General features: G+C 44.3%; 1 protein-coding gene across 7 annotated transcripts in view; it reads left to right on the forward strand.

Moving 5' to 3' along the window:
• Ankrd29 (ankyrin repeat domain 29) overlaps positions 1 to 19,215 on the forward strand; it is a 47,342-nt gene that overhangs the window by 16,746 nt on the left and 11,381 nt on the right. For all 7 annotated transcript variants that reach the window (XM_027404338.2, XM_027404336.2, XM_035440282.1 and 4 more), the window contains 3 exons: positions 3,298 to 3,396; positions 5,933 to 6,031; positions 10,047 to 10,145. In XM_027404338.2, coding sequence (XP_027260139.2) covers positions 3,298 to 3,396; positions 5,933 to 6,031; positions 10,047 to 10,145 — 297 coding nt within the window. The remainder of the gene's footprint in view (positions 1 to 3,297; positions 3,397 to 5,932; positions 6,032 to 10,046; positions 10,146 to 19,215) is intronic.

The raw sequence follows: 19,215 nt of genomic DNA on the forward strand, positions 1-19,215 counted from the left end.
TCACCAAAGCACATGAAGTCCATAGGTAAATTGTGTCCCAGATAATGATGCTATGGAAGTTTCCAGCAGTCCCTCTAATTTCCTGAGCCCATGCCATGCCAGCCTCAGGCAATACAAATACTAAATCAGAGGAAGGCCCCAAAGTATTGACTTCAGGTATCTTTGAAATGTATATTTTTGCAGCAGACTTAAACCATGCCACACTGTTAATCCATTTGCAGCATTGGAATGTTTCCTTAGACCGTCCCTAACCTTGTTTCCCAAAGGTATATAGAGCTTGCTAGAGAGACCAACTGGAGACTAACGGTCCCGAAGGGCGGTCACTTAGAGCCCCAGCCATAGTGGCTGATTGAAAGCATCAGAAGTTGGCCTGGAGTCCTGGGCTTCAGGAGGACAGGATGTACATTGAGACTTAATTCACCCTTCAGAATGAAATCTAAATCCCATTACCTAGGGGTTACTGTATCCAGCAATATGACTGATTATATATAAAAATTACCTCAAGCTGCTATGATCATCATTTTATTTAATGTATCAAAAATGCTGAAAAGTATTTTCTCTTAATAAAGAAAAAACCAGAAAAAATCCTGCATACTCTCTAAACTTTCTCTCAGAAGCAAGTGTTTTCATCAAAACCTCTTTACAAATATTCTAGAACTTAGCAAGCACCCTTTGCTGTCAGAGAGCAATGGACAAATACTGCAGGTGGGAAACATGGGGAAAACACTCGTGACAAGCATAAAGGCTCTGGGAATGGTCAGGCCTTTCCTATTGGGGCACAGCTGAGGGTGAGGGGTTAGATGCTGTGCCCCAGTGTCCTGCCCCCTTAAGAGTGAACTGTCCTCCCTCGACCCCCAGGCCTGCATCAGAATCAACACCCACAGATTCCAGGTGAGCTGTAGAAAGGGTTTTTCTCAGAGTCTGGAGAAGTGTGTTGGTTTCACCAAAAGCTATGACTGTGAAAGTGATGGCGTCTTTTTTTGTTTTTTCAGTGTATGTGATCATATTCACTCCCATTACCCGCTCTGGTCTCCTCCCATTCCTTCTGCTGATCCTCTCTTCCCGGATAGTCCCCCATGACGAAATCATGTACATTGGCCACTGCTGTGCTGTGATGATTTTGTTCACGTGACACTATGATTTGGGTACTGATCTTTGAGTAGGCTTATAAAAGTGACTTCTAAGGAAACGGGCTAAAAATACCACATTTGAATTGGCTAAAAATGTGAATTTAGACTGTTAGTGGTTAATATGTTCAGTTTTGAGAAATATTTTAAGCCCACTTCTGCTCTAACCTCCAATTAGAGAATTTGTAAGCAAAGTATTTAGATTCCCCCAACCCCCTCCTCCTCCTCTTCCTCTTCTTCTCCTTCTCCTTCTCCTTCTTTTTTTCTTTTTCTTTGCATTGGTTTTTTTTTTTACTCTGAAGTACTAAATTCTGGAACCACAATTCTGCCACCAGCATTCTCCCATGTTTTAATTTATCCTAGTTTCTCCAAACATTATACCAAGTTTATTTGTTGCCTATGGCCATTACAACAGATCGCTGGGAACTGGATGGCTTAAAACAACAGGAATTCATTATCTTGTATATCTGGAGGCCAGAAATCTAAATTCAGAGTGCAGGCTGGGCCTCATTCCCCATTCAGACATATCCAACCCATGGCCTCCAGGCCACATGCACCCCAGGATAATCAGGATGGGCGGCCAACACAGAATCATACACTTACTGAAAATATTAGGAGATGTTTGGTGAATTATTTGTGACTCATTTACATGGTTCCCAGGCAGGAACTTTGAAGGTTACAGTGTTGAATTACAATGTCAAGGTTGGACATGCCTGCTAGGGCCTCCATTCTCTGCTGCCTCTAAAACTATACTAGCTTGTAGGCTTGTGGCTACAGCACCCCAATCATAGTGTCTGTGGTGTCTTTGCCTCTCTTCTTCATCAATCTTCTTTCAATTATTACTTTTACTGTAGTAAATATACACAAAACTTACCATCTTAACCGTTTTAAAAATATGGTACCATGGATACATTCACAGTGCTGTGTAGCCCCGGCTCCATCTTCTCTGCAACTCTTTCCGAGTGGCTGTGCTCACTAGACGATAACTCCTCCTTCTCCCTCCCCCAACTGCTGGCATCCATTTCCCAACTTTGTGTTCCCATGAGTTTGTGTTCTTCAGACATCATAGTAGAATCTAACAGTGTTTGTCCTTGTGCAACAGGCTTACTCCATGTGACAAATCTTTATGTTTCATTCATGTTGTGGTATCTGTCATAATTTCCTCCTTTAAAAGCTAAATATTATTCTGCCATTGTAGGCAGTGCCACGTGACTCCTCCATTTGTCCACAGATGAACTTTTCCACTGCTTTCATGGTTTATCTCTTGCAAACAAGATGTCTTTCTCATTTGGGGGGAGGGGTGTTTTCTTTTGTTTGGGCTTGGTTTGAGTTTTTGAGATAGGGTACACTATTGTTGCCCAGACTGGCCTCAAACTCTCAATCCTGCTGCCTCAGCCACCTGACTGCTGGGATTATAGGCCTGTGTCACCACGCACAGTTCTCAGAGTTGAGCAAGGAGTTTGGGGTACTTAAAAGGACACTCATCATTATCCAGGTAATGTGGAATGAGCACCTCCCCTCCAGACTCTCAGTCCCATCCTTCACTATGTAAAGTAATAGCGTGTCCTGGAATCAGGACATGGTCTGATCTTCTGGGGCAGGACCATCCACTCTAGTACAAGAACAAAGTCTCCTTTCATGCTCTTTCTCTCACCAAGAACTGGCAACTGTAGCTAGAGATGTAGTTCAATGATAAGGGCTCTGGCTGCTCTTCCAGAGGACCCAGGTTCAATCCCCAGCACTCACGTGGAAATTAACAACTGTCTGTAACTCCAGTTTCAGAAGACCCTACGTGCTATTCTGGCCTCCATGGGCACTGCACATATATGGCTCACTGACACAAGTGCAGACAAAATATCACACATTAAAAAAATAAAGTTTTAGCCGGGCGGTGGTGGCGCACGCCTTTAATCCCAGCACTCAGGAGGCAGAGGCAGTTGGATCTCTGTGAGTGCGAGACCAGCCTGGTCTACAAGAGCTAGTTCCAGGACAGGCTCCAAAGCTACAGAAACCCTGTCTCGAAAAAAAAAAAAAAGTTTTAAAAAAGGAAAGAAAGGAAACCGCAACAAATCAAACGTGGGGCTAAGAAAAGTCTGTGCAAAGATGCTCTGTTTTGTTTGCAAATGAAGTTTGTTAATGTCTCTTTAAAGCCATCCCCTCTCTCTCCCAGTCAGGTACAACTGCCCTGTTCTTTGCTGCCCAGCAAGGCCACAATGACGTCGTGAGATTTCTCTTTGGATTTGGAGCATCCACTGAATGTAGGACCAAAGTAAGAAAATCGAGGTCCTGATCTTCCACACCCTGTTGAAGACCTTCATTTTCTCCTGATCCATGGCACAAATATGTGCTTATCTTGTTGGAAGAGTCTAAAACCCCAGGAAGTGGGTCTCATGAGGTTACAAGTGGTTCAGGGTCAGCCAGCCTTCGGATCCCCTCTAAGGTTTTCACGTGGAAAATTTCATGGGGAATTACTCTAACTCTTGCATCATTTATTTTCTGTTCAGGGACACTAAGCTTTATAACCCGGAGTCTCTCTAACCATCCCTATATCTGTGTTTTATTCTGTTTCTGTATTAGTTCCACTACAGTTATGGGAGTTATTGGATGTATAACTCGGTCCTAGTGAGTCAGGCACTGCAGCATGCATCTATATTGTCGACCCCGATGGTGAGAGGTGAAAGAGACATGTGGATCCTGATAGCAACTCTAGACAAAATGATAGGCTCCAGGTTCAGTGACAGATCCTGTCTCAAAAACAATTGAGGAAGATATCCTGATGTCATCTTCCAGCCTGTGAGCCTGTGCACATGCTTGAACACAAGCACATTGGTGCACTCACACGTGTTACAACTAAAGCAGCAAGTTCACTGAGCCTGAATCTCAACCCTAGAACTAAGTCAGAATGACCGCATGTGACCCCATGTCTACTCCAATCATCTTCTTGCTTAACAAGTTAATATGGCTTAAAGCCTTCATGCAGGAGCCAATCTGTGCTCCCACAAATTCACAGAACACAGAGCCCAGGATGAGCAATTCCCTGACACCGTGAGGTCAACTGCAGGGGTTTAAAGAGCGTCCCATGGGCAGAAGTGAATGTCAGGAGGCTGTGAGTTTTAATATGAACCCGTCATCAAAACTGATGGTGGTTTTAAATACCACCCTCTTCATTACTGGCTGCATGCAATTTATAGCCTGAAATGTTTTTAATAAAAGGGGTTGGTTGGTCCTCTGTCAGACACTGTATTTTACTATTCTCTTACCTCATCAGGCAGAGAGAGCAGTAAGTCAACAGGACAAAGCTTCAAAAGAGCAATAGGCATTGCTGTTATTCAGCAATGCCTTGATGGCCCCCATCTTGCCACCAGCCTCAGCTTTCCAGCCCTCTCCCTAGATTCCCTGCCCTTCAAGGCTGGTTCAGCCCTATTCCTTAAAAGACAGTCCCTGCCTCCATTACATCTTCTCTAGCTACTGTCATACACCAGGATGTCACTTAAACTATGAACACAAGACCTCTAGAGCAGACATTTTACAGGTGACACCACCTGCCCCCTGACTATCACAGCCACACATGGTATGACTAGTTAAAAGGCTTATTTTTCTGGGCCACACACAAGACCTTATGAATCAGTCCCTCTGAGGGTAGAATTTGCTTTGAATAAAAACAACAACAACAAGAAACCTATGCCCAAATTTAGGAACTACACTATCATATTTATAGTAGTATTTCTAGCTAGGTTACATGTTGTTGAATTACTCATAAGTAGCCTAAGTCGCCACATTGCGGTTCACAGAGCCAAGCGTCGCTCTGAGGTAGGAAAGCTGCTGCCTGGTAAGTGGCACCCGAGGAAAGCCATTAATGGCCCCTTGACCACAGACTCAGTGAGTCTGTCCTGAGATTAGAAAAGTGCTTGTTCTAATCTCAGCTGCAGAGATAATAGTGGAGCTGATGAGACAAAGGGATGCCCCGCTCCGCAGTAGAGTGTGATGACTTTACAGTGCTCCACTTAGGCTTAGGGCCCATGTTTTATTAGACCCAGACAACCTGGCACACGTTCAAAGGAAATGCTAAGTAAGACAGTGAGAAGCACGTGGACCATGATGTCGTCATCTGCTCTTTTTAATGCCATGAAAACTATGGCTCTAGGCGGTTAAACATCTTCAACTCAGTGGCTTATAACCAAATAGCACCACAAAGAGAAGCCAAAGCCTGGCAAAGGGGCTCTGGGAAGAAGCTGTGGAAGGCTTCTCTGGTGACTCTGGGATGGAACTGGCAGTACCTGGATGTGTGCTGCCCTTCTCACACTGAGAGGCACACCGATGGTTCCTTCTTTGGTATGGGTATTTTGTGATGACAGTAACCTGGTGAGGTAACTTCATTATGCCCCTGCAGGGTATACAAGTGTACAGCATGTGCATGTCCTTGAGATGAAATCCATCATGATTGAAAAAAAGGTAGGGGCTAGAGAGATGACTCCATGGTCAAGAGCACTTGGTGCTCTTCCAGAGGACCTAAGTTTAGTGTCCAGCACCCATGTGGATAGCTCACAGCCTTCTGTAGGGAATCCAACACTCTCTTCTGACCTCTGTGGACACCCCACATACACATGGCATACACTCACACAGACACACAGATATACACATAAGAAATAAAATGTGTCTTTAAAAAATAAAGACAAGGTAGAAGATGACAGAAGGAAAGTGAGTTTATTACCTCTGGGAATATTCTCTTCTAATTCAATGTGAAGAGTATGCTCTGTAAAATACAAGGTGCACCGCGTACAATGCAGTGTCCTTTCCTTCCATAGGATGGGGGCACTGCCCTGTTGGCTGCCAGTCAATATGGGCACATGCCAGTGGTGGAGACCTTGCTGAAACATGGAGCCAACATCCATGACCAACTTTATGTGAGTGTTTCCCCTTGACCACACCTGACATTCAATCTAAATCCCTAGGTCAGAAATGCCAATTTAGGGTAAAATTTAGTGCATAGTGGGGTTTTCTCTTTTTTGAAGATTTATTTTTATTATTTTAATTATGGGTGCAGGTGTTAAATAATTAAATTAATTATTTAATTGTGTGTGTGTGTATGAATGCAAGTGCCCACTGTGGTCAGAGGTGTCAGATCCGGTGGAGCTGGGTTTATAGGCAGTTCTAAGCCACCAGATGTGGGTGCTGGGAATTGAACTTAGGTCCTCAGGAGGAGCAGTATGTGCTTTTAACCACTAACCATCTTTCCAGCCCTGCACAGTGGGATTTTCATCTGAGACATCAAGGGAAGATCAGCTGATGAGATGAGCTTTCCCTGCAATGGAAGCCATGTCCCTTTTAGAACTGTTGTACATCTAGCACGTTTCACTCATGCAGTAAGCTACCCAGAGTGCTCAGAGGTGTATTTACTCATGCCATGACAAGCCATATGGTCCAGTGTGTGGACTACACCCTGCTGCTTTAAAGACACTAGTGCAGAAACATGTAAGGGAGAGAAACCAAGTTGTTCAAAAGGGAAATGAGAGGTGGAAACCTTGGAGATGTATGCAAAGGCAGGACTGTGAGGGGCATCTGTGCCACTGTGAGTCTCTTTACAGCTAATTGGCAATTAGTTCGTAGCCCAAGGACCTTTTTAATTGCCACTATAATAATTCCATAGGCTCTATGACAAATGTTGTAGGAAAAATAAAATATGGAAAGATGATGTGACTTGACAGAGTCTCGGGGAGGGGAGGGAGAGAGTCCTGCTTCCATTTATCCAGGAACTGTGTATTAGGCCATTGCACAAGTACACTGTGAGCCCTTAAGCCAAAGGCACTAGATTTTCACTGCTGTATAATGTATTGTGTGCAGGTTTCCATTTGAACACCCCTTCCAGAGCTTCCCTCATGAACGCTGACAAACCACAGGCCTCTTTGAAGTCCACAGCAGTAGCCTTACCTCTGGCACTTCAAAGTTTGTAAGGCTTGGGCACGAGATCCCTGGTCACTCTCCAACAAAGTGCTTCTCAACCTGGCTGCCCATTAGATGCGCCTTTGGAGCGGTCCAAACCACCAATTCCCAGACATCCCCTCAGGCCACAGAGCCAGTCTCTGTGGTCACAACTGTGGCATGAGGAGGCTCTGATGCTTTCTCAAGTCTGAGGACACAGGCAGGGCTGGGGAGATGGCCCAGTGGTTTGCTGTGCAGACTAGAGAACCAACACTTGGATACCGAGCACTCACATACAAAGCTGGACTCTCCGGTACCCATGTAATCCCAGTGCTGAGACAATGGAGACAGGAGGGTTCCAGGGCCTGCTGGCCAGAAGCCAAATTGATAGTGAGTTGTGGGTTCAGTGAGACCCTATCTGTCTCCAAAAATAAGGTGAAGAGCAATAGAGGATGCCTACGGTTGACCTTTAACCTATACACTGGAGCGCATATGCATGCACACATGTATCCACACGTGCACACACATGAACGCATACATATATCACACACACAAAAAAGAAGGAAGAATAAAAGTCTGTCTAAAGCTTTGGATACCTCTCTATGGATAGATGTAAGTAAAGAATAGCTGGGGGTCTGGGTTACTGTTGTGTTTGGGCTGGACGAAATGGCTTTCAGAAACTTTGGAAACAGAAGGTTAATTTTTATTTTCACAGCAAGACCCAGAATTATCAGTCCAAATTGAAGATGGTTGTATAATTTGTATTTAAAAGTACTTTAAATTCACCTTTACTTTTAGTAAAATGATCCAAATATTTCTGTTAAAAATAGTGACACCCACCTTTGATCCCAGTACTAGGGGAAGCAGGGGCGTGTGGATCTCTGTTAGTTCAAGGACAGCCTGGCCCACATAGTAAGTTCCAAGCCACCCGAGGCTGTGGAGTGAGAAGCGAGAAGCTGTATCAAAAACTAAAATAATAAATGATGGGGGGGGTACATGTCAAAGATCTCTGAAAACAAGTGAGAACTGAAAGTTGCAATACACAGTGAGAAACTATGTGTAGATAGCCTGTCTCAGAAAAGACCACAGAGTTAGCTGCAGCTGAGGGCATGGGGAACTCTCTGGGCCAGTACACTAAGGAGCAGCTAAAATTTACAGCCATAATCAAACATTGGCCTAAAATTCCACACAGACTGGTTTGTTTTTAATGATTGCTTCCAGGCTAATCTGGTAGCTCAGCAAAGGCCCAGGTGACATGCCTAGCTGGACTTGTGCCGAAAGGTGTTTGGAGTTTCAGCTTGCCTCTAGCATTCCCAGCACAAGGTGTGGTAATTAGCTAGGTGTTAACTCCACAAGAGCGTGTCCCAGCTTTCTACTAAGGAGTAGAAGTGATAAGATTTGCCCTATATGCACATACTCTGAAGTGAGCATCTGGACAAAGGCAACCTAGAATTTTGCTGAAATCAGGAAGACATGTTTCTGAGGAAGAAAGAAAAGAGGAAGTACCCCCAAACATAGAAAATCTCATAGAGACTGGGGTTCTTGCTTTGGGCTTGGTGCAAATTGCCCTTTGTGTTTATAGGTGCTGCTGACTTCTGCTGGACTGGCAGGGAGCAGCAAGGTAGAGAGTCTAAGGCAGGTTTTCTGAAATCACTTTTTTGTGCTGGTGCTAGGCTAGCACTCTGCCACTAAGCCACCATGCCATTTAATACCCCGAGAAGCTGTATGCTGAGGGACATGGAGAAAGGAGAAAGAGGGAGATGCCAAGGGAAAGACTAACTCCCAGTTCATAAAGTCACAGAAAGTGGATTCTGGGGAGATGGCTCAGTTAGAAAGTGTTTGCCTCCTGACATGAAGGCTGGGTCTGCTGGAGAGATAGCTCAGCAGTTAAAAGCATGTGTTGCTCTTGCAAAGGACCCAAGTTTAGTTCCAAGCACCCACATAGTGGCTCACAACCATCTATAACTCCAATTCTAAGGGGTGCAAAGCCCACATCTGGCCTCTCAGGGTACCTGGCATGCACAACATGCACACATATATGTGCAGACAAAACATGAATACATGTAAATAAAATAAATCTAAAACTATGTTTTTAAAAGCTGCATGTGGTGGCTTGTGCATGCAATCCCAGCACCTGGGAGGCAGAGACAGTGAGATCCCTCAGGGTCACTGGCCAGGCAGCCTTGTGTGAGCTCCAGGTCAGTGAAAGATCTCAACAAAGTGGACAGTGCCTTCCTGAGGAATGACACTGGAAGTTGTCCTCTGGCATCTGTGTGTGTGCTAGTGTGCATGTGTGTGTGCAGTCATAAATTATGACTGTGCTGAAGTAAAGTGTGTTGGCTGACCCGAGACATAGGTAAACAGAGGCTAGTCCCTTCCTGGTCTCTCTGCTGAAACACTGCCACATACTTCTGCACCATTTGTTTATCTAAAAGCTTAATGGGGGATGTCCTTCTGTATGCTGTGAATATATGTTTCTTTTATTAGTTGATGAATAAAGCTGTTTTGGCGAAGGGACAGGCAGGATGTAGCCAGGCAGGAAGTATATGCAGGGCTACCATACTAGGAGAAGGCTGGGAAGTGGAAAGCAGAGAGAGAAAGTCTTGAGAGAGATGCTATGTAGCTGTCGAGAAAGCAAGAGGCTTGGGCATCACCAGGAAGCCAAGGCCATGTGGAGATACACAGATGAATAGAAATGGGTTAATAATAGAGAGCTAACCAATAAGAAGCCTGAGCCATCGGCCAAACAGTTAATAATTAATATAAGCCTCTTGTGTTTATTTGGGACTAAATGGCTATGGGACCATGTGGGACAGAAACATCCATCAACAAAAACTGTCTACAGAAAATTCTGTCTACAAAGCTCATAGCTATTAATTGGCAAAGGATAAAAACAGAAAAGAGAATGCAAATGGGGAACTTTATTAAATATATGCACCTTTAATTTTAAAATAAATAAATAAATATGAATCCTGAATCTGAACACTTGTTCTCTCTCAGGATGGAGCCACTGCCCTCTTCCTAGCTGCCCAGGGTGGTTACTTGGATGTCATTCGTCTACTGTTGTCTTCAGGAGCAAAAGTCAACCAGCCAAGGCAGGTAATGTCATTGCCAAAGTCCATGGAGCATGCAATGGGGAGCACCAGGGGTCTAAAGCAGCACATGCCTGGCATAGGTAGGCACCATAGGCATCCTTCAACGCCTGCCTCTGTGATAAGAAGTTAACCTTTGATTAAGGTGGCTTCTCCCCTGTGTTTTTAGCTCAGCCGATGCCTCTGAACTGAAGCTGACATCACGATTCAGTCCTTTGAAAACTCGAGTGTCTGATGTCTGAGGTCAAGTACACACTCTGCTGCCTCCTGTTCAAATAAATTATGACTGTGCTGAAGTAAAGTGTGTTGGCTGACCCGAGACATAGGTAAACAGAGGCTAGTCCCTTCCTGGTCTCTCTGCTGAAACACTGCCATTATCTCCCGCCCAACACTTTCCAGCACATGAAGAGAAGCCCTCAGCATGAAACCATGAGTAGGTCCTATGCCTTCATGGCTCACAAACATATTGCCATTGAGACTTCATTTACCAATACCTGACATCTGTCACCTGCTAACATCTGGAAAATGAATTAGCTGATACTTAGAGCTCTGGAATGCAAATAACACTGGGGCCATTTCACATATGATACATATAAGGTGGCATACTCTCCATTTTGGAAGAACCATCTGTGCTCTGATTAATTCATTGCATCTGAGTTTAAGGAAACCTTGGTATGAAGGTTTTGTTTTCTTTGTGTAGAAAAGTCAAAGTGATTTCTTAAGCAGTAATACCCCAAAGGCAGGTTTCTACTATAATTGATCTGGCAAATGGGAATGTCTGGGTGCTTACATAACATATAGCTATGGGGACCCTTGAGATGGGCTTTGTTCCTAGCCATAGACTTCTTGAGTCTTCATCAGTCTAACTGCATAACAAATGAGAAGAGTCTGAGTACAGTAGGTTTGCTGTCAACAATCTAGATTTATAGACCAGCTTTGCCAATAACTGGTTTGATAACTGGGGGTTGGTTTTGTTTTGGACATAGGGTCTCACTATGTTGCCCAGGCTTGGCTCACACTCATGATTCAACCTCTTTAGTGCTGGGATTGCAGGCATGCATTACTATGCCTACTTAGCTCTGTGGAAATTTTAAATTAAATGTATTTCTTGTGTGTGCGTGTGCGTGTGCGTGTGCGTGTGCGTGTGCGTGTGCGTGTGCGTGTGCGTGTGCGTGTGTGTGTGTGCTACAGAATACATGCAGAAATCAAAGGACAACTTTTGGGAGTCTACTCCTTCCTTCTACCTTGACTTGTAGGGATTGAATTAAGGTCATCAAGCTTGTGTCACAAGCACTTTTACCTACCAAGCCATCTTGTGGGCCCACTTGTGTAATTCTGGCAAGCAAATCAAGGCCTCTGGGCCTTCACCTGGTCATTAGGAGGCTTAGAAGGAGGCTTTTTGACAAGACCTTCAAGCTCCCAGAGATTTCATAATTGTTTTTATTAATGTTCAGTCAGTATCCCCAAAACAGGTACCATACACCAGGTAAAGCTAGAAATGTAAAATTTCGTGTTTTAAGATTTTAAAGATTTTCTTAACCTTCAGTGGCCCTAGAAATGCTCTTGGGAAGAAAGTAGATTAGAAAAAGTTGCACATCATGGATGAAGATATGGCTGTCAGTAAAGCAAGCATGATAACCTTACCCTGAGCTCCAGAACCCATGTAAAAATGCCAAATATGGTGGCATGCATTTGTTAATTCCAGCACTGGAGAAGCTGAGACAGGCAGATCCCTGGAACTCACTGGCTAGCCAGCCTAATAGGTGAGGTACAGGTCAGTGAGAGACCCTGTGTCAAAAAAAAAGGTCAACTGCTCCTGGAGAGCTACACCCATGGGTGGTTTCTGGCCTCCACATAAACACACATATATGTATATGTAATACACACACACACACACACACACACACACACACACACACACACACACACACACACACACACACACACGGAAAAGGCACATTAGGCATGCCAAAGCTGACATTTGGAAGTTGAAGTTTACTATTTTGACTCAAAATCTTCATTCTGTCACAATTAATGGAAGGAGTTAGTAGGCTTTAAGTTGCATGGATTTGATGTGGAGGTCATTGTCACCACAGGCGCCCTGTGAACTTGGATACCAGAGATTCTTCAGATTGCCAGGTTTCTTTCATTATATCTTTGCAAAGTAATTTCTGTCACTTTAACAAGCCTTGTGTATAATGTATTTGGTTATTCTTATTCATACAGTCATGCTTGCTTAAAAATGATACCCAAGTTGATAAGAGTTGATATTTCAAAATCTGCATGGGTGCGTGTGCACTTGAGCCTGAGCTGAGTCACCTGTTGTCACTGAAGCCAGGAGGTTAAAAAGTAAGCCTGCATGGCAGCAGTAACCACAACACATTACAGCTGTTTGCATTCCTCAAGAGTGAGGTTCACCTGGTCAGTGGATAGCCAAGCCTGTGAAGACAAGGACCTGCCCTGTGGTTAGAAAACAAGGGACACACCCTTCCAAAGACTGTTTCCAACAAAGTGCTTTGAAACTGTAAGAGTCCAGGTCTGAAACAGGAAAAGTGTTTTATAAAAATAGGAATTACTTGGGGTGGGGGAACAATGAAATGTTTCCTTGTCGCACTCCATCTGTCTAAGAAAACAAACAAGTGTGACATTTGAGCATGACTGCTTGGGTACAAGTTATTTAGAGGTTCAAGAAAAACATGGTCTAGAGATCTCACTAAAATGACTTGCACAGGGCATGGCGTCTGGAGTGGGGTTGGTTCTGAAATCCCACTGGCTCATTAAATCTTCATCAGAAAATTCTTGAATTTATAAAGTAAAAACAAGGATGTATGTCTGATTTTCCAATTCTTAATATTTTTAGAAAAACTTGATATATGTGTGTGTGCGTGCACACGTGTGTGTGCATTTACACAAGTGCAGCAAATGTGTGCAGAGGCCAGAGGTCAGCCTCAGGTGTCCCTCCTTAGGAGCCATCCATCTTCTGTTTTGAGACAGGGTCTCCCTCTGGAACCTGGAACTTTCAATTAGACTATCTGAGCAGTGAATCCCAGGGACTCCTTCCCTTACTCTCCCCGCCCTGTGCTTAGAAACACATGCTACAACACCCAGATTATGTGGAGCTAAATGTCAGACTTAGGTTATCATGCTTGACACACACACACACACACACACACACACACACACACACACACACACACACCACCCATTCTGTGGTGTCAAGCTTGAAAAGTCCCTTCCACATTGTCCCACAGATTCACAGGGACCACTGAAGCCCATTGTCACTCAAAAAGTTCACTTTTGTGTATGTGTCCTTTGAAAGGAGAACCTGACAGGAACCAAACCTTTTTAGTCACTAGCGAAATGTCTGCTCAATCCATTGTTCTCTCAACCACATGCCTCGACATACACTTTTCCCCAGCTCCACTCACCGACAGTACTAGAGCAATATTCTCTAGAGCAGCCAAGCCTGGTCTTGTTTACCCAGCGTCAGGCTAGCCTGTCTTCACTCATCTCTAAGTAGTCTTCCATCTAATGAGTGCATTCCATAACACAGTGATTCTCAACCTGTGGGTTGTGACCCCTTCAGGGTCGAATGACCATTTCACAGGGGTCACCTAAGACCATTGGAAAACACAGATGTTTTCATTATGATTCATAACAGTAGCAAAATTACAGTTATGGAGTAGCAATGGAAATTATTTTATGGTTGGGGTCACCACAATGTGAGGAACCATATTCCAAGGTCAGCATTAAGAAGGCTGAGAAGTACTGCCCTAACAGAAGCCTTCAGCTGGACAGAGAATTGCAGGAATCCAGAAAGTGAGTATTCTCTTGGGTCACAAGTTGGGGGCACATGGGAAATGGGAGAAACAAGAGCTTCAGATTCTGTAGGATTCCAAGCATGTGGCTACAGAAGCAGACCACCATAAGAACACTTGTCTCAGTCTCTCTGCAAGGGGGATAGGCATTTGGAAAAAAGACTATACACCACCAAAAGATACTGTGACTTGGGCAAAGCACCAGGAAGATCTGGTGACAGAGAATGACCCATGATTGGAAACTAGCGGACTCTAGATGTAGAGCCCATTCTGTGAGCAACACAGAAGCCCAGGGGAAGATGGTAAGCAGCTAGGGAGGCAGCTCAGGTCTCCAGATAGAGGGAAGGGGCAGTCATAAGGATATACATATTTAGGAAATGAAACACGGTGCAGTTTTCCAAGACCTTGAGCAAGCGGTTTACTTTCCCTGGACCTTGGCTCATTCATCTTTAAACCCAAGATAGTAATGCTCGAGAATTGCTATGAAAAATGATATAAAATATCCCCAGTAAAATTCTTATTACAGTGGCTCTGGATTGGACTAATGCTGGTAGCAAAGTTGTCTTGTTACTGGCCCTCATCACTACTGGTAAAGTTCCTTGCATCTTGAGAACTCCCAACTAACAATAGAATAGATCCCAGAGACTACCATACCTGAAACCTACAGATGAAAGCAGTCCGTGCCTGAAGACCATAGAAGGCCATTGAGAAGCAGAGAGCATATAGCATTTCATATATGTGTTCTTATGGAATTCAATGGATCAGTTTCTTTTTCTAAGTAGATTTTAAAATCCTAGATAAGATTATAGAAGATGAGTTTCTAACATGAGTGGTATTATATATCCTCTATCTGTAATATATACTAGATACAGCCTGAAAATAGCAACAGATTTGATAGGAAATGCCAAAGTCACCCTATTAACCATATGTTTGGTACTTGAGTTCTTTCTGTAATTATCAGCCAGTGTTGAACACCTTTAGACAATGGACAACACATTGCTATTTGTTGCGTTGTTAGTCTTATCTATCCCTCATGTTTCCTTGGCCTCTGGTCCCCATGGGTCCTTCATGTGACCTACAAAGTAAGTCTAAGTCTTTCACTTGGTGTGAACACAATCCTAAATGCCAGCAACTACCTGTGAATCTTTTTATTTTTTTTAAGCAGTTTGGGATACTGGAGAAATGGTTCAGTCCTTAAAGTGCGGCCTTATGAGCATGAAGACCTGAGATTGGAACCCCCATACACATACACAAATCACAGTGCAGCTGTGCACTTCTGTGACCCCATGTGGAGAGGGCAGAGAGGCAGATTCCTGGAGCCCATCAGCCAGCTAGCCTGTGCAAATCAGTGAGTTCAGCCAGAGATGCTGTCTCAAAAAATAAGGTGGAGAGTGACCAAGGACCACACCTGTTGCCAACCCCTGGTCTCCATGTGCACGTCCACACACATGCACGTGCACCCTCATACTCCGAGTACATATACATGTGTGTGTGCACGTGTGCGTGCATGCATGCATGCGCACACACACACATACACAGGAAGAGGGGGTGGAGAGAGGGGGGAGGGAGGGAGGGAAGGAGGAAAGGAGCTGTGGAGTGTGTAATTTTCATGTCACAGTAATATGTTCTGCTTAATATATTTTTAACTATTTTTTTTGTCTAGAAGTAGCCAAAAGTACTTAAAAGTTTTTAAATGTCTTTTTTGCCTATTCCAATTCACTCCAAGATCCCAGAAAGAGAAACAAATTGATTTGTATTCCATCATTTTTCTGATGAAAAGGAAGGCATGGTATGGTGTGGTACACAGCTTTAATCCCAGGACTCAAAAGACAGAAGCAAGGGGATCTCTGTGAGTTCAAGGGCAGCCTGGTTTACATATGTATCAACTTCTGAGACAGCCAGAGCTACATAATAGAGACCCTGTCTTAAAAAAAGAAAAAAAAAGGTGCAGACTGTTCCAAAGAAATGATGGTGTAAAGAAAGGAATCTCCTATCAACTAGATAGTAAGTAGTTGAACTTGACAGTGTGCTCTGATTGACTCTCCCTGGGTTCCAATGTCAGATCTGGAGAAGTAATCATCCGTACTCTGGCGACCCCATGTGTCCTGTAGCAGTCAGTAGGACTTGCTGCTCCCTATTCAGTTGTCCAGGGTCACCTGGAGACTGGTAAAGTGAAGAGCTTGGGGAACCGGAAGTACAAGCCAGGCTTTATCCAGTAAGTGCTTTCTAATCACGTGTCCATCTTTATGCTCTCTGCCTTTACTTGTACTTGCTTCTCTACAAGGTTGACATGTTTGCAGAAGACACAGAGCCTGAGAGGCATTGCCCAAGGTCTCATAGGCAGGAAGTCCTGGCTGTTTTTTTGTTTTGGTTTGGTTTTGGTTTTTGGTTTTTTGGTTTTTTTCCAGTTAATGTGATAGATCTGAGCGTTGCTATAACTGTTATAAGTTGAAAGTAGTGATAACTGATTTCAGTGTGGATGTCTCAGCACTTTTCCACAGGTAATTATACTCAAACAACCAAGCCCTTGACAAGCTCATTCACAAGGCAGCCCATCTCCCTTCCCTGGCTGCCCTCTGGTGGAGACATCCACAAAGAACAAAATAGACCCAGAGCAGGCAAGGAACAAGCATATTGATCTCAGAGTGCCAGATCACCTAAACATGTCAGGTGCCTGGAGCCCAGAGAACACAGACCTCTTCTGTTGTCTCTCTGGGTCCCACCTGCACCCATGTGCTAAAGCAATGGGATTATTCACTCTGCCTGCCATGCCATGCCCATCCACACTGTAGTACATATGTGTCTATACTCTTTCACACATATGCACAAAAATAAGTGATTCAGATAAAAATGATGACTGATTAGAAAAGTGACCAGTCAAGAATTCAAGGAAATCCATGGATGCAGGAGACAAAAAAATCTCTTCCACACTTCCGGGTTGCTGCTGGATTCCTACTTCCTTGCTTCTGGGGCTGTGATTAAAGAGTCTGGCTTCTCTTGGTGTTTGGTGAACAGGGAACGCTTTCCCTGGCAGTGATTCCCAGGACCCAGAGGCGTTCTGCAGTCTAGCCTCCACACATGAGTTCAGGTCCCTTAGGGAGGTGACAGCTCAGCATTTGACCACTGGAAACTACCCATGACCATTACATGGGGACAATAAGGGGACCAATAAGGGGACACAGTGGGAAATGCATTTTCTTTTCTGTTTCTGTATCAAGGCATTAACGGTGTTCCTAGTGTTAACTCAGTCCTGGACAGCTCACCACCAAGGTTTGGTTTCTTTAAGAGTCCCACATACAAAGTCTAGAGATAAGATTCAAAAGGAAGGCAGTTGTGACTTCAGCTGGCTTATCACCCAGCCAGGCACAGCTAATGGAAGATAAGTGTAGGTATCTGGGGAGAGATAGGCAGAAATGATAACAGAAAAGCTTTCTGCAAACAGCTGGCTTCCCCAGGAATGGGGAAATAGGACTTCCGTGTGCTAGGCAAATGAAAATGAAGGGAGCCTTGACCTGGCATACTGTTTCTTCGGCCCTCTTACAGGTTTCATGTGTGTGCACATGTGCGTGTGCTATGTGTGTGTGGTGCATGCACTAGTATGTCCAAGGAGGTGAGTGGAGGCTTGTCCTTTATCACTTTCTGCCTTATTCCTTTAAGGCAGAATCTCTTCCTGAAGCTGGAGCTTGTGGTTTTCAGCTGAGCTGGCAGCCAGTCAACCCCAGCAGTCCTCTGTCTCCACCCCCCTCTGTGCTGGGGTTACAGGCAAATGCAACACCAAGGCAGCTTGTTGCATGGGTTTGGAGATCCAGACTCAGTACTCTTAGTAACCAAGTCACCTTCCAGTTTCAAAGGTTAGTTCTAGTTGTCAACCTTCCACAGCCTAAAGTCACCCATGGAGAGTTTCAACAAGAAATGGCTGAATCAGGATGGACTATGGGCATGCCTGCCACAGGCTTCTCTTTAATTGGATGAAATGAGGTGGGAAGACCCACCCACTGTGAGTAGCTCTATTCCCTGGATTTGGGTCCTGGACTGTGTAAGAGCAGAGAAAGGGAGCTGAACATGACAGTGTTATGTGTTCTTGACTGTGGGTGTGATGTCAATAGACGTTTTAAGTCCTGCTTGCTCTACTACCTGACAAAACCCTTTAAGACCCAACTCAACTATGACCCCATCTATGGAGCTTAAACCCCAACCCCCACAACAGCAAGAGAGTCCCCTCCTAGGTCATCAAACACATTTTGTTCACCCACTATCATTTGCAATTGTACAGAAATTTCAACGTTATCTCCTTCCCTAGACTTTCCTTTGAAAAGAGAGACTTATTTCAATATTCTGCCTGAGACGTACAAAGGGTTTCATAGTTAATTGTTGATTGGGTGAATACTTAATTAAATCCTCATTTGGGAGAATCAAATGAAAATTGTGGAAGTTCTTTTATTATAAACAATAAGCAATTCTTTAGTTTGTACCTTTAGTTTGTACCTTCAGTACAAATGTAATTTGTTAATGATAATATTCACATCCAAGAATAGTTCCAAGAGACTGAGAGAAGTGTAAAGGAAGTGTGAAGCAGGCTCAGTGTTCTCAGCCCCCTCTATCCTTCACCTTCTCTTTCCTCACCTCTCCCAAGACACAGGCACCAATGCTGTCTGCCTATCAGTCCCTGCAGCTTCCTTCCCCACCCCTGCCTTTCAATTTGTCATTTTTAACTCCCGACTTAAAGGTCCTCAAACTCTTTGCCAGGATGGCAGTCTACAGTGAGTGTGTGCCTGCATTACTGGTATACTTGGATTGAAATTCCACACTGCAGAGAAGATGTAACTCCATAGTCTATCATTGTGCCATGTGCTCTTTAGCCCTCATTGCTATGGACAGGTAGGTAATCCAGACTCTTGGTATCTATTACCATGATGTCTTCAGCAGTTACATTTTCCCATTTCTGGATCCTGCACCCTCCTCCTACTCTTCTCTCCAAAATGAACAGATTCTCAGAGATCAGGCTACCACTCAGGTATGGGGCAGGGCTTGGGGAGACCCTTCCTGAATCTGTGCTGGCCTCTCTGATCCTCAAGTGTCTGCACTGGTTCCTAGAGGTTCCCTGCTTCCCATCCTAGATGCTGGCCCTGCCATTGACTCTGCTCAACGAAGTCATTTCTCTGTGTCCTCGTCTTCTTAACCTCAAACTCACTTCCAGCCACTCTTCCCTCAGCACTTCCAACTCCCCATAAGCACAGTAAATTCTTGAATGACCAGATG

This window comes from Cricetulus griseus, chromosome 2 (genome assembly GCF_003668045.3).
Source record: "Cricetulus griseus strain 17A/GY chromosome 2, alternate assembly CriGri-PICRH-1.0, whole genome shotgun sequence".
In the NCBI taxonomy this organism is placed as follows: Eukaryota; Metazoa; Chordata; class Mammalia; order Rodentia; family Cricetidae; genus Cricetulus; species Cricetulus griseus.